The 16,205-nt window shown below is 48.5% G+C and overlaps 1 protein-coding gene across 1 annotated transcript; it reads right to left on the minus strand.

The window, feature by feature from the left end:
• Window positions 1-8,621: 8,621 nt before the first annotated feature.
• On the minus strand, window positions 8,622-14,407 carry LOC311167552 (leukocyte elastase inhibitor-like; the record flags this gene model as incomplete). The annotated part of the gene is given in 7 exon segments (XM_084228644.1): window positions 8,622-9,026; window positions 10,006-10,173; window positions 10,274-10,416; window positions 11,380-11,497; window positions 11,998-12,135; window positions 14,229-14,342; window positions 14,345-14,407. Coding segments are annotated over 7 exon segments (1,146 nt in total). The 5' UTR covers window positions 14,405-14,407.
• Between the last annotated feature and the right edge of the window lie 1,798 nt (window positions 14,408-16,205).

Here is a 16,205-nt window from a genome sequence, read left to right on the forward strand (position 1 = left end):
TTCTTTCAAGAGAAGGTCAATCAGAGGGCTTGGCCTCAGGCTTACAAGAACTTTTTTTAATTCCCTTTACTCTAAAAGAATGGAAGTTGAGGGTCTTACCCAGAATTGGGGTTTTTTCAGAAATAGCCTTTCTGTTGGAGAAGCCCTCTGTACAACAGGCGTCATCCTCTCTTTATGTTGGGAGCCAGATGACATGAAGAGCCCCACGTCAGGCGCCATATGTTGTCGTTTTTGGAGTCATCGGGTTTGGAGTGTGGGGTCCTTAGGTTCACTCTGGGAAAGGTGTTGTAACAGGGTGGTCCCCAGGAAAGGGGGAGGTTCCCTGCCCCACCCAAGGGAGGGTGGAGCTGAGCAGGGAGAGGAGAAGCTGCAGAAGAGACTGAGGAAGGAAGGAGCAGGATGGAGCCAGGAGACCTGGAGGAGGCGCATGGATCCTAGAGACACATGAAGAAACTGCGCTTGTCTTTTGGTCATGGGCTGGGTGACACAGATGTGGGTGAGACCCATGGGGGAGGTGACAATGGCAGCTTTTATCTTGATGTTGATTTTGCTCTTTTCATTCCGGGCTTGTCTGAGAGTTTCTGACCCTTTTCTGTGGGTCCCCACTGGAAGATGCTTTAGACTTGTGGCAGGCTTTGGGGCCTTGCTCTGGGCCGATCCCATATGGATGGAGGTTTACCCACGAGGGGATGGGTAACTTTGGATGCTTCATTTAGAAACTAGACTCTTTGCCTTATCTGTATTGTTTCCTAGTTTTATTAAAGTTCCTTCCCATTAAAGTCTCATATGTTTTGTGTTGATGTGGCGGATGGCAGAACCCATTTAGAAAAGGCAGGTTTGTGGGGTTGGGGCTGCCCCTCTCCCTGTCCTATAACAGATTTGGCGCCCAACGTGATTTAGGACAGAGCCATCCGTGGTTAGTCAGCCCACTGGGTGACACAGATGCGGGTGAGACCCGTGGGGAGGTGACAATGGCAGTTTTTATCTTGATGTTAATTTTGCTCTTTTCCTTCCGGGCTTGTCTGGTTGTTTGTGACCCTTTTTTTGTGGGTCCCCACTGGAAGATGCTTTAGACTTGTGGCAGGCTTTGGGGCCTTGCTCTGGGCCGATCCCATATGGATGGAGTTTTACCCACGAGGGGACGGGTAACTTTGGATGCTTCATTTAGAAACTAGACTCTTTGCCTTATCTGTATTGTTTCCCAGTTTTATTAAAGTTCCTTCCCATTAAAGTCTCACATGTTTTGTGTTGATGCGGCGGATGGCAGAACCCATTTAGAACAGGCAGGTTTGTGGGGTTTGGCCTGCCCCTCTCCCTGTCCTATAACAGTGTCACCACAGCTCCCCTTTCAGCAGCAACAGCAAGTTTCCCAGGCAAGTTTCCCCACGAGACAGAGACGTTACTTATATATAAAGGGCAGGTTTATTAGGGCACAGGACTAGGAGCAAAAGACACTTGCATAGACACAAGCGGGCAGGAAGAGCTACCCCGAAAGGGACAGGTTTGCTGAGAGGTCTGCATGGTTGCAGGCGGGCAGCCTTGAGGAGAGCTGCCTCCGCTAAGGGAGATGAGTGGAAAGTCCTGGTCTGGTGCAGGTCACAGGTGGGCTGGGAGGCTGCTGCCCTGCGGAGGGAGAGGGTTGGTGAAAAGAAGCACCTGCATAGTCACAGGTGGGCAGAGGGAGTGCTGCCCAGAGCCAGGGCAGAGACTGCACTGATACAGTCTTCTTCTTCAGGCCACTCCTTGTGAGCCTGTGCTTAGTTGCTGATTTTGGATAACTTTGCAGAATCTGAAAGGGACAGGATAGTCCACAATGGGCTCAATCTCCATATCTTTACCCTTGGGCCTGTGCTCTAGACACTCCCCACAGCTGTCTGATACCTGCTTGAGTCTTATGCTTTGTCATCTAGGCAACAGCAGCCTAAGGATTTGGTTTCCACAGCTGGGTCCATGGTTATGCTAATCCCTTGTACCCCCACCTCCTTGTGTGACCCAGGTTTCAGGTCTTGTGGCGCCTCCTTTTCAATTTTTTTTCTATTCCTGTCCTCCAACACTTATATGAGTCCCTGTCCTCTCACCTTGAAGGCCCAGGCCTCTACCCATTCTTTAGTTCAAGATCAAATGCCCTCATTTTGCCCCATGGACTTTAGAATCTACATGCAGGTAGAGTCCCCCTATGTATGTAATTGTATGTGTTCTTTTCTCCTACCGGTTTGTCTGATAATAATTTGGTAGCTTGTCCAGCCCAAGAAGAACCCAGAGGGGAAGGGCAACTTTCCCTTCTGCTCCCACACTGACATTTATGAGATTCCCCATGACGTTTTCAATTATGCACCAGACCATGGTCAACTGATGAAAAATATATGAGACTTGAATAGGACCCGGAGATAAATTTGGGATCTTTGCTCATTAACCCCAACTAGAACTACTCAAGTAAATTGTGCAGGAGAGGGAGTTCACCAGTCCTTGTAGAGCACAGAGTGAAAAGACAGAGAAGGGTCCAAGTGTTACAGGGCAGTCCCAATATAAAATGGGTTGCCTGGCTGTGGGTCCTCACCTGCATGCTTGAAAGGGACTTATTAATACTCCACTGCAGGCACACACAAAAGGGTAATAAAAGGTTTATTCACAAGGGAAGGGGGAATGAAAAAATGTGCAACTCAGGGAGAAAAATGGGAGATAACATCTTAAATGCGTCCTACCTGTTCCACTGACCTGGAAACCCAAATGACTACTCTGAGAGCTGGCCAAGAACCACAAGCCTTGAAGCCAAGAGGAGGGAGAGAGAGAGAGATAGAAATAGATAGATAGATAGAGAGAGAGAGAGAGAGAGAGAGAGAGAGAGAGCCCAAGGCCCATGTATGTGGTTTTTATTTATTTTTTTTAAGATTTATTTATTTATTTATTTATTTATTTATTTATTTATACAAGCACTGGGTATAGTCAGAGGCACAGGAGGATGAGAGAATTCACCAGAGCCAGAGTGGGGAACAGAACAGACAGACTGAGGACACACTGCTGAGGGGAGCAGCAGGCGAGACAGGAGAGGTCTGTGCGCCATGTGGGACCCTTGCCCGGTGGCCGGGGATCGAACCGGCGCTGCAGAGGCTGCGGGCAGCTTTGCAGCCCAGCGCTCAACCGCTGCACCACTGGGTAGGCCCCGTGTCTGGTTTTATATCAAACCTGGCTGCTTAACTCCACCCTCAGGTCCCAGCAACCTTGTCTTTGCTGGTGATGGGATTTGTCTTCCCAATGTCTTGGAAACTGACCCTTTCAGAGGACCCGCTTATGTCTGTGCGAGTGTCCTTTACTTCTCTTTTGGTTTTTTGTTGTTGTTGTTAAAGAGTTTTTTATTTATGCATACAAGAGCTGGGGTGTAGGGTAGAAGTGCAGGCTAGTGAGAGGATTCACATGAGACAGAGTGGGGAGCAAAACAGGCAGAGATCAATCCCTGCTGGCCAGGGAGCTACCCACATGGTGCAGCAGACCTCTCTTGACTCGCCTGCTGCTCCCCTCAGCAGTGTATTTCATCAGTCTGCCTGTTCTGTTCCCCCCTCTGTCTCTGGTGAATCCACTCACCGCGCCTCACTACCCACACACACCTCTGGCCTGTACCATAAATAATAAATCTTTAAAAATAAATAAATAATAAATAAATCAATAAAAACAATGTACTGTAGTGCTCAAATACATATGAAAACAAAAACATCTAGACTAGCAGAGGAAAAATGGAAGTATATTTTTATAGAGTTCCTATACTGTAAGTAGAGTGATAAAATATCATTTGAAAGTAAGGGACAAGTTAAAAATGTATACTATACACCCAACCACTACTGTAACAAAAGAGAGATAAGGCTGCAAAGTAGATAAAAAGAAACAACAAAAAGTGCTCAAGAGTAACAAGGGAAGTAAAGATATTTAACATAAAAAAAACTAGAAAACAAACAGTAGGATGATAGACTTCAACATAATCATGGGGAGAAAATGAGGGTGAGGCCAGTTTCAGAGATTGAAGTCTTCACCAGAGACAGAGTAGAAAACAGAACAGGTGGATTTACTGAAATATCCTATTAAGGGGGGGTCCTCCCAGGTGGTGCAGGAGTTAAGTCTCAGCACTATGACTGTCTGCAGCCACTGCAGCATGAGTTTGATCCCCAACCAGGGAGCTGATCCATGTGGTACCAGAGACCTCTCCTGTCTCTCCTGCTGCTTCCCTCAGCAGTGTATTTCAGTGGACCCCACTGTTCTGCACCCACTCTGTCTCTGGTGAATCCTCTCACCCACCACATGCACACACCTCTGGACTGCACCCCAGCTCTTGTATGCATAAATAAATAAAATAAATCTTTCAAAAAAAAATGCCCCAGACCCTCACCCATGGTTTCAATCTTATCAACAAGGTGTTCCACTGAACAGTCTCCGGGATGCAAAATCATACCTCAGTCAACAGCCCTGGGCTTCCCCATTTTACCTCTGATGTGTACCCATTGTCCCTGGGCCATCAAGGGGGCTGCTCTTGTTTAATTTGAAGGGAGCCTTGTAGGGTCTGGTATTTTACATTCTGCTCGGTCATATAACTGATTGACTGGGCCGTTCTGCCTTGTATTGGAGGAGAGACCACATGCAGCCAGAATGGCAGCCAAGCAGGCCGTTCAAATAGCAGACCAGGGCCTCCCCTGGTGGCGCAGTGGTTGAGCACTGGGCTGCGAAGCTGCCCGCAGCCTCTGCAGTGCCAGTTAGATCCCTGGAACTGGCGAGGGTCCCACATGGCACGCAGACCTCTCCTGCCGCCCACTGCTCCTCTCAGCAGTGTACTTCGGTCCTTCTGCCTGTTCTGCTCCGTGCTCTGGCTCTGGTGAATTCTCTCACCTTCCCGTGCTTCTGACTGTACCCAGTGCTTGTATAAATAAATAAATAAATCTTTAGAAAAAAAAAAAAAACCAAACTAATAGCAGACCCACTAATCTCCCCATCCAGGGGTGCCAAGCAACCATCCTGAAGGGCCCTCATTGTCCACTAGACTGGATGACACCCCCATCCCCTGGGTGTGATGTGCTTGGTGCTCTCAGCTCATGCAGTGAACCATGAAAGTTGGGGCATTGGCTATGTACCCCAAATTCCATCCTTCCTAGCTTTGGGTATCCCCATGAGTCCCCCTTCTGCCAGGGGGGGCCCAGTGTAATCAATTGTGATGCTTCTCATTCCCCGGGTGATTATCCCAGCTGCTGGTTGCTCAAGACACCAGGGCATGCTGATACCACATTACCCAAGTCAGTGTGTCTGGCTCCGTGGGGATGAGCCATCCCACCTGGGGGCGTTCTTCTGTGCACAAACCTGCTTTAGCTCCTAGAGGCTCAAATCCAGGGCTCCCCATTGACTAGGACACCTGCTTCCTGATACCAGGAGAGGACAGGAGCCAGGGACAGCATTTGGTTTTGGACAGTAGTTTTATTGGTGACGCTATATCTGCATTAAAAGTCAGATGATTAAACTATATTTGACCATATATTTCTACAGCATCTAAGGGGAACACAGTCTGCCTAAGAACAGGATGCTGCCAGAGGGGTTGTGACAGATCATGAAGATGAATGGATGGTTGGCAATGAAATCTTCATCTGGCTTTGCCAGTAACCTCGTGTCTATGACAGCTGTGGCAGCTGCTGACTCTGTGCCCTCCTCACTCACCTCCTCAAAGACTTGTGGATAATTTTTTATTCGAAAAATTCCCTGGCTGCTGTCATGCTGGACAGGTCAGCACCATTCATTGAACAAACTTTCTTTGCTCTAGTGCATATTCTTTGCTCCATTGTCAAAGATTAGTTGACCATAAATCTGTGGGTTTATTTCTTGATTTTCTATTTGGTTCCATTGGTTCGTGTGTCTGGTCTTGTTCCAATACCTTGCAGTTTTGATGATTATGGCTTTGTAGTATAGTTTGATGTTTGGGAGTATGATGCCTCCATTCCCTTCTTTTTTTTTCAGGAGTTCTTTGGCTGTTCGGGGTTTTTGGTGCTTCCATATTGTGTCACCTCTTAAAAGGCAAGCTAGCCAGACCTATATAGAGAATCCATGCTCTGTATATATACCAAACTCTCTCTCCCTAAGGAAATTTAGCACCTCTTTCAAAGTCGAAAGAAAGTCCCGCCAGAACAGCAAGAAACAGAGTCAGCTCCAAACAGCACCCTTGATGACACTTAGTGAAGATGTCCTTGCTACCTTTCAGGTACCAAATGGAGTTCAGACCCCAAACTCCCCCACAAGGCTGAGTGGACTCACCAAACACCTTGATGATTCACAAATGTGTGAATGAAATATTTCTTGACCATTGTCCTAAATTCTAGGCTTACCCAGTTTTTACCCCCTGTATGTTAACATAGAATGTCTAAGCTTGACTGTTAATGTAACTGGTGGGGAGATGATGTTGACTTGCATCATCTGGTCTGAACTGCCAGGGTTTGCATTTCACAGAACTGCATAGGACTTGAGGTGTGAAGTAATTCTGCATCCATCAAAACTTCCTCCCTGCTCTCATGCAAGTTTCAGTTTGAAAAGGGAAAGAGAAGACCTTTATAAATGCAAAAGGGCAAAGAAAACCACAGTAATGTGTTGTACAAATGCTCTCCACAGGTTAAAAAAAAAAGTTTATACCTGAGACTGTAGCTGCCTGTGAGTTTGTGGGAAGAAGACCCAACATGTATGGGAAGCGTGTGGGAAGCGTGTCATGGTTATGTGAAAGTCCCTGGAGGAAATCTGTTCCTTGTCCAGTATGTCTCACAGCACTAGATACCCATGTCCAGGCTTCCCTAGGAGGCTAAAATGACAAAGTCAGGAGCTGCCTGGAAAACTTGTTGAATGTTGATCTGCATGAACCAAAGTCACAGTGTTCTGCGTTTTTTAAAGATTTATTTATCTATGCATACAAGAGCTGGGGTGCAGGCCAGAGGTGTGGGGGGTGAGAGGATTCACCAGAGACAGAGTGGGGAGCAGAACAGGCAAACTAACTGAAACATACTGCTGAGGGGAGCAGTGGGCAAGACAGGAAGTCGTTGCACCATGTGGGTAGCTCCCTGGCAGGGGATCAACTCATTATGCGGTATCTGCAGATTTCTTCATGGGTTGCATCTTAACCTCTTGCTGCAGGGAGGCCTGTTCTGCAATTTTATTTCGCCCTGACATGAGTGTTTGTGCTCCAATGACGTAGGAATCTGGGTCCGAGGCCATTCTATTTTGTAGGACAGTTTTGCTCATTTCAGTGTTGGTGACAGCAGGCCCCGCTGCAGAGCTGGGATGCAAAGACGGCTCTCCTGCCCCTGGCTGGCGGTGGGAGCTACTGGAAAGACAGTGACCATTTTCTGTCCGGCCCCAGAAGCTGTTTGCGGCAATGCAAGCAGCAGCAGGTGGGGGCATTTCACTGCCCGCCAGTAGTGACCACACTGGCACTGAGGCTGCAGGCGGAGGTCAGAAGGGGTGGTGGGCGACCCTGCTTCAGGGCCACAGGGAGGAGCATGGGGCCCCATGGGGTCAGCTGCAGCCCTGAGGCTCCTCCAGCTACAGGCAATGAAAGTGCCCAAGCCCCAAATTGCTACAAAAGTCTCACTCTTTTGAAGTTCTTATGTCCTCTCTGCCCCCTCCTCTCCCTGACACATTCCTGCCCCCTTCACTGTAAAGCTGGGGCTCAGCTGCCCTGGCCCAGAGAGAGGGGCTTCTTTGAAAGGAAGGCTGGAGCCAAGTCTGGTCTCATGTGTTACAGGATATACCTGGATCCCTGTGGATGCAGGGACATGGACTAGAGGTCCGGCAATTGTGTCCTTAAACTTATTGGAATGAGATCTAGAATAGGTTCTGAGCGGGGCTCTTATTAGCAAAATTCACCAGGAAAGTTAGAATGTGGACGTTTTAGCACCTTAGGGGCCTGGAATTCTTCCTCTGTGATGCCCCTGCCAGTGGCACAGACAGATCAGTGTTTGCATGTGAATTTATCCAATTTCCCTCTTATGGAATGTGCTTTTGGGGTCAGACCTAAGAACTCTTCTCCTAGTGCTGGTCATGACGACCATGTTCCCTTGCGTTACTCCAAGAGTTTAGGGTTCTACATCCTTCACATAAAGCCACGATCCACTTGCAGTTTTCTTTTGTGTGAGGGGCGAGGGGGTCAGTCCCAGTGCCCAGGGTGGGGCTGGGGTGGAGCTGCAGGAGCTGGCAGGGCCCTCACTGGTGAGAGGCAGCTGTACCCGGAATAACAGAATGAAGTAGGGACAGCTGGAATATAAATGGGGTCATGGGGGACTCTCTCACTGGTGTGGACTGCAGACATGAAGTTCTGTCTATTAACTAATCACAGTATCTTCATGTTTCCCTGCACAGATGACTGTTCATCAAGAATCTACTCATCTGGGATGTTTGTTTGAACTTGATCATTTCAGAAACAACCACTGGAGTTTTTCAGTAGAAAAGGAAGAAAATCAATACCCCGCCAAGTTAATGGAAGTGAAGACCCAACAGGGTTGCACTTACAAAGGAAATTATACATTTGGTTTTGGATAGTAGTTTTATTAGTGAAGTTATATCTGCGCTATCAGTCAGACATACACTCTAAGAATGACCTTGTATTTCTACAGCCTCTAAGGGGAACACAATCTGCCTAAGAACAGGATGCTGCCAGACGAGTTCTGACGAATCATGAAGATGAATGGATGGTCGGCAACGAAATCTTCCACTGGCCCCAGACTGCTGGTCTTGGAAACAAGTGCTGTGGCGGCTGCTGCCTCTGTGCCCTCCTCACTCACCTCCACAAAGGACTTGTGAATAATTTTTGATACGAAAATATCTCTGGTTTCTGCCATGCCAGACAGATCCGCCTTGCTGCTGCTAAAGAGATCTTCCACACCCATGCGAGCCAGGTGGGGCTTGAGATCATATGTCTCTTCCAGCTTGAATTTGGGCAAGTGGATGCGGACATCCGTATGACCCATATTCTCAGGCTTGGTCCACGCACACAGTTTTTCCAGAGTCAACTGTTGCTCAATCTGGAATTAGAATGTGCAAAGAGAATACAATTTTATATAGGCAAAATACTAAAGCGTCATTTAAATAACAGACTCAGAACCTCATTGCTAATTTGTTTTGTTCATGTTTTGTGCCAGTACTTTCCAGCATTTGGGATAACGAGAGAGTGATGTGTTGCAAGTCATCAAAGGCCCAAATAAGAGGGTTTCATCACATCCATCAAACAACCATTCACCAGTCTCTCCATCCACTCACCTGTCCATTGATATATGGGCACGCCATCCATACACACACCCAACCTTACATACCTACCCCCTCTCTACCTACTGGTCCATGACTTAACAACATCCTGCCATGCTGGATCACTCTGATGGACCCTGAAGACTATCATTACCATGAAGGCGATATTACATGTTAGCTAATTGGTTAGTGGTGTAAAGGAAAAATATAAAAGTTTTCTTCTACTTATTCTGTTGTATTTATTCTGAACCCCATTACTTATTCTGTGGTGATCTGTGAACCACACAGAGGTGAAATAATCTCTAACATATTCAGCTCAGAGGTAAAAATAAATAAGATCCTAATTCCTTATCTAAAGTGGGATTCATTATGGCATTTACATTATAATATGGTCATTAGCATTAAATGAGTTGGGACATAGTTAGGGCTATGTAAATGTCAGATACCATATGTCTTGGGGTTTAAAAAAACAATTTAATAAAACAACCCTCAGTCTGTAAAATTCTTAAGAGAGCTTGCTGAGCTGCCACTGACCAGCATTACACTAGGGTTGGTCTTCACATGGTCCCAACCACATTCACTGACGTTCCCTGAAATTTTAAACATAGGACTCCCAGCTGGTAAATGTGGTGGGTTAGATTACAAAAGATTGGGAAAGTGAGCGACATCAGTAAAGGCATAACAAGCACTGACCACTCAGCACACACAGGAGGACTCACACAGGAAAGGAGAGAGAAGGACAGTGTGCGGGAGCATCACCTTCTCCAGCCCTGTGGACTCGTCCTCCATGTCATCGGGCAGCAGGATGACCATGCTGAGTGCCCCGCCCTTGTATGGCATTTCCAGCACGCGGCACTGGAGCTCCAGGATGTAGCCAAATGGAAGATATTTCTTCTGGTACATCATTTTCACTATCTTTGTGTCTTTCTGAAAGGTTGGAGGACAAATCGCTCATTATTATCTGCACTCTTGTAGAGCAAAGAGCATGTTTTCTCTTGTAGAGCAAAGAGACCGTGCATGGGCTCACCTTATTCAACCTGAATGGGGCGTCCCTGGTTTCCTCTTTTCTGAATTCGTCCTGCCAGGTGCCTTTGAAGTAGATGGCATTCACCAGCACAAGCTTAGTCATGCTACCCACCACACCTGCAGCCAACAGTTCAGGAATCTTCCCTAAAAAAGGTACAGCAATTTTTTTTTTTTTTTGTAACTCCACATTTCCAAACTCCACCTCTGTACTGATTTTGTTCAGAACTGAAATGAAATTCAAATGTATCTTTTCCATTCCATTTCTATTTAACATGGTACTAAGGTAAGAACACCCTGGGCATGTTTGACTGCACCAACTCACTAGGGTGATAGAATGACGCAGCCATCCCCCAGGGTCCATGCTTCAATACGAGTCTAATGTGCTAACAGGTGGTAGACAAGAAAATGACCCTTTTCTGGAGTGTGATGGCAAGGAGTCTTGTTAGTGAATGGCCATTCTGTTGCAGGGCAAAACTATAAAGTCTTGCATGACAATGTTTTGAGTCACTAGTAAGTCAGTCCTTCTTCAAATCTGCTAGGTGGCAGCAACCTTCAAAATATGCAAAGGCAGGATGGTTCCTCCACTGAATTGCAGGCTCCATCAAGCAAACCCTTACACATGCCAGGTGTCTGTAGACGCCTGGTTTCATTCCATGACCGGGAGAAAGACAAATGCCCAGCTGGACGCCACATCCACCCGCCTCACCTGCCCCTAAGCCAGAATGCAGGAAAGAGGTTCATGACCCAGAAGTGTGTGAGCCCCGATTCACAATCTCAGGTGTATTAAATCATTTGGACTTGGCTTGATTTCCCCTTCAATGCCCCCAATCTTTATTCCCTTTATTGTACAGGTAATATTAGCTTTAACTTTAAAATGTTGTGGGAGAAAATATTTAGCTGCTTTGGTAGAACCGTGTCCAAGTTTCCACTGCAAGGAATTTCTATGTTTGATATCTATTCAGCACTGGAAATGGGGGTACACCCCCTGAGTGAAGTCAGGAGCAGGAGGTAGGGAGAGGGTGTGGAGAGGGCACCCCATGCAGGTGGGAAGCTGAAGACACCGAGGCAGGACCCTGTGCTAGGACCACACTGTCTCCACCCTCTTACCTTCCGTTTGCCCTTTGACCCAGGCATTGATCACCTTCCTGGCACCTTCACAGGAGCCCTGGAAATCCACACTGGCCAGCTCAGAGCCATACAGTTCCTGAGGTGACTCTAGGAACTCCTATTAAAAAAAAGAAATGTTATGAATGACTCTTCCTGTATACGGAAGTCGTTTTTTAAGATCTTTAGAAGCAATAGAAATTGACCTCAAAGGCAGCCATTTCCTTATTATGTAAAGATTCTAACCATTTTTTTAATATGGGAAAAAATACATAACATGATATTATTCAACGTAACCATTTTTAAGTGTAAAGATCAGTAAGTTTAGCATTGTATAAAATAACCAATATTTCCTAACACTCGGAGATGATGAATACTGACTGCACTTGGAAGTGAATGATGGTGTCACTCTTGCCTTAACCAGTCAGGACATGCTCTTCACCGGGAAGAACAGCATGAAATCACAGCACTTAAAAAGAACATCTTCTATTACCTATTTCCGTTCTTTTTTTTTTTTTTTGAATATTCATGAAAATTAGAAGTGACTTCTAAGACTTCATTTTGCTGGGGGAAACATGCATTGTCTTATGAATTTTATAACATGAGGCAGAAAGTACTTACAGGGAGGAAATTAAAGGTTTTCTCTCCATATAACCTATTAGCCAGTTTCAGCACATAGGAGGTAGCCGGCTTGGTGACAGCGGCGATCAGACTCTGAAATCTGGAATGAACCTTCTCAACCCCGTCAAAATGAAGAGTCTAAAATGAAGAAAACATTTTCTATAAACATTTACTTTGAAAATATTAAGTGATTTCCAGGCGTTTGCTTCCATCAGAGGAATGTGTTGTCATTACTAAGCACGGAGGACCCCAGGTAGCACCTTCTGAGTCTTTCATTGGAGAACAAATGATGGAGAACCCCAAACTTACAGCTGTGTGAGACCTAATCATCCCACATTAGACACTGTTTCTATGTCACTTTCTTGGATTATAATTCTAGTTCCACAAATATGAGTGATTAGGTAAATAAATATTTCTACACGTCTTCCTTTTCCCCAAGAAAATAATAAATGGTGTGTTCACAGGTACATGCAACTCTAATTTTGCATCATTATATAATTTTATCAAATATAATTTTTCAAAAAGTTCTGAAAAATAAACAGTAAAAGCAGAAATCATCACCTCTGCAGGAACATAAACATATTATGGGTTGAGGGGTTTTCTTTAATTACCCTTGAGCATCAGTAACTCACTTATATAAAAAACACTTCTTTAAACATAACATTTAGGAAATGTCTAATTCCCCACATATCAATCGTAAATCAAGAATTATTTTATAGTTCTATGAGGCCTGAGCTGTCCTGGCTTTTAAGATAAAGGAGAGCAAAGCCACACAGTGCACAAATCCAGGTATTCACAGAGTGGGATGTTTGCCTAGTGCTGTGAGCCATCTGTTTTAATGGAAACGGAGCGGAAGGCTCTTTTTTTTTTTTTTTTTGTAAAGATTTATTTTTATTTATTTATTTATACAAGCACTGGGTACAGTCAGAAGCACGGGAGGATGAGAGAATTCACCAGAGCCTGAGCGGGAAGCAGAACAGGCAGAAGGACCAAAGTACACTTCTGAGGGGAGCAGCGGGCGGCAGGAGAGGTCTGCACGCCATGTGGGACCGTCCTCCGGTGGCCGGGAGCAGCCGGGGATCGAACTGGCGCTGCAGAGGCTGCGGGCAGCTTCGCAACCCAGCGCCCAACCGCTGCACCACCGGGGAGGCCCTGGAGCGGAAGGCTCTTAAGGCCATTTTTGCTGAGGTCAGACAGCCCCTCGGTAAACTTAGAATTAGAGGCTAATGTGACCTTTTAAGAAGCAAATCCAAACTAGTACCAGTTAGCGCTAGTGGAGGCTTGGAAACTTGAAAAGGCTTTTCTATCTGTGGTTCTGCAATGCGGGTCTCATTCACTTAGAGATGTTTCCGTGAAGTGGGATCATAGAGGCTTTGCAGCTGGAAAGGTCCATAACCCTGACCCGAGGGCTGGCCGTCCTGGCTGCAGGTGAGTGTCAGGTGTGACTGGGGTGGCAGAAAGCCCTTCTCTGCAGCCACTCCTTTCCCTCAGAATCAGGGAAAGCCAGAGTCCCTCTCTCAGAAATAAGACAAGCCTGGCACAGGTGCACCACACACCTATAAGGGGAGCAGAAGGTGGGTATCACCCACCTTTCCTGCTGGAAGAGTCACCCAGGGCTTCTCCCTCCCCTGAAGCCACATGCCTCAGTCTCTCTGTTCTCTGAGGGCCTCCTGCCCACAGGGCCCAGGATATCAGAACCTACAGCCACACCCAGCACTGGGCACAGGCGGGGCCTCAGAATTCAGAATCCCCCTGTCTCCTTGTTCCCCTCAGCAAGCCAGTCCACCACCTTCCACAGCAGTGCATTTCCGCTGTCATTCTGCTCAGAATTAATTTTCATGACATGCATTCCCTGTTCCTAGCAGGTCTGCACATGCAAAACTGAACCCGGAAAGGCCGATTCCCGGAAAATAGGCTGAGGCCACAGAGCCAGGTCGGCAGCCAGAACAGCAGAAGCCTGCATTGCCCCAGGGGTCCTGGCCTGCTGCTCCCCCATCCTCAGCCAATCACACCACAGAGCTGGCACCTAGTAGGTGCTCATTAAACAGGGGACAAAGGGAAAGCCCACAGCAAATGGACTATGCCTGGGGCTTGTCCTGAAAGTCTCCCCCTCAGTGGGGCTCTGAGCCCAGAAACAGATTTTACATGTGCAGGGAGAGCCCCAAGGCCGGCTCTCCGCATCCTCGGCACAGACACTGGCAGGGAAGGGGTCTCTCTCTGTGTCTGCTGACCTTGGACAGCTGGGCCGCAGTGTTGCCTCTGGTCCCCAGGAAGACCATGGCCAGCGCCGAGGAGATGCTCAGGGGAGAGAAGAAGAGGTTCCCACCGGGGCTGTCTTCACTCAGGGTGCCAGGGTGCGGAACAGGTCCAGGGCGAAGGCGGAGTTGGCGGCGCTCAGCTGCTCCATGGCGAGGCTGCAACACAGACCCGAGCTGACCTGGAAACTCGCAAGTAGTAAGGAGAAGGAGGGAGGTCCCGGGAGAAAATGAAGCAACCTGATCTCAGGCCTGCAGTCGCCAAGCCCGGCCTTCCTCCCCTCCCCACCCGCCTGGCCCAGAACTCCAGGGTGCAGAGGACCCCAGGCTGCACCGGGGTCCCGAGCTTGGTGCACAGTGCAGGCAGCATGGGGAGCTCCCAGGGGAGCACCGAGTCTCCACCCAGCCAAGGCTATCTGGGCTTGGGCTGCTGGCAATCTCAGCATGGGAGCCCCTGCTGTCCTCTGTTGCTCACCCCGACTGCATACAGCGCCTCTGTTTCCAGATCCTACCTGCTGCTGTGCTGGTTGGATCCTGAGGAACGGCGAAATCTTGCTGAAGATCCTCTTGCAGAGGATCTTATAGTTGTGCAAAGGGAGTGCCCTGGCAGCTGGCAGCCCTCCCCCAGGGGCATTTTTTAAATTTATGTATTTATTCATACAAGAATTGGGCTGCAGTCCAGAGGTGCGGACATGTGAGAGGACTCACCAGAGACAGAGTGGGGAACAGAACAGGCGGATCTACTGAAACACACTGCTGAGGGGAGCAGCGGGGAGACAGGAGAGGTCTGCTGCTCCATGGGGGTAGCTGCCTGCCCGGGGATCAAACTCGTGCTGCAGGGGCTGCAGATAGCTTCATAGGTTGCATTTTGTCCCCTTAAGCCACCAGGGAGGCCCTGTTCTGCATTTTTATTTCCACCTGACATGAGTGTTTGTGCTCTAGTGACTAGGGAATCTGGGTCCGAGGCCATTCTGCTTTGGAGAACAGCTTTGCTCATTTCAGCATTGGTGAAAGCAGGGCCCTGCCACAGAGCTGGGAGGCAAAGACGGCTCTCCTGCCCCACGCTGAGCAGTGGGAGCAACTGGAGAGGCAGTGACTATTTTCTGTCTGGCGCCAGAAGCTGTTTGCGGCAATTCAAGCAGCAGCGGGTGGGGGCATTTCTCTGCCCGCCACTAGTGACCGCACAGGCGCTGAGGCTGCAGGCAGAGGCCAGCAGTGTGGCAGGTGTCCCTGGCTCAGGGCTGCAGGGAGGAGCATGGTGCCCCACGGGGCCAGCCCCAGTGCTGAGGCTCCTCCAGCTGCAGGCAGTAGAGAGGCCCATGGAGGGTGCTGGGTGCTGTGTCAGGTGCCGGCTGTGAGCTGATTGGCAAATGGTCCAATCAGCCAGTGGGTTGAGAAGGGTCCAATCAGCCTGGTAGGTGGGCGCCCTGACAGGAGACAAGGCGGGCCAGGCCCCAGCTTGGGACACGCGCACTGGGCCTGATGCTCTTCCTGGCCTCCCGGGAAGAACACTACTATGCTCTCGACCTCCAAAGGGGAAGGAAAGACAGCAGCTGACTCCGAGGAAAGAAAAGAAGCTGAAAAGGTCCAGAGAAGCCAAAGAGCTTCTCAGAGGCCGGGGTGGGAGTCTGGAGGCCACTGCCCTCAGGCCTGCAGCCGGCCCGCGCCCAGTATCTCAGTGAGCTGCTTGGTGTTGGTGAGCCCACGACTCACAAACAGCTGTAGCGCTGGTGACGGGTGGTGACCAACACTCCGTCCGGGCCACCTCTGGGAGCTGGTAACTCCTCCTGCCCATCCGGGACCACCTCTGGGTGCGGCTGCTGCATTGCTGTCTGGTCCAGCGTCGGGTGCTGTCGAGGGAGGCGCTGCCCACACACCGCCAGCTGGAGGCATCCCCGGGTCCCATCTTGAGACTGGACAGAGGACTCCCTTCTCCAGGAATCCCTTTCGGTA

This window comes from Talpa europaea (assembly GCF_964194135.1).
Source record: "Talpa europaea genome assembly, chromosome: 2".
NCBI lineage: Eukaryota > Metazoa > Chordata > Mammalia > Eulipotyphla > Talpidae > Talpa > Talpa europaea.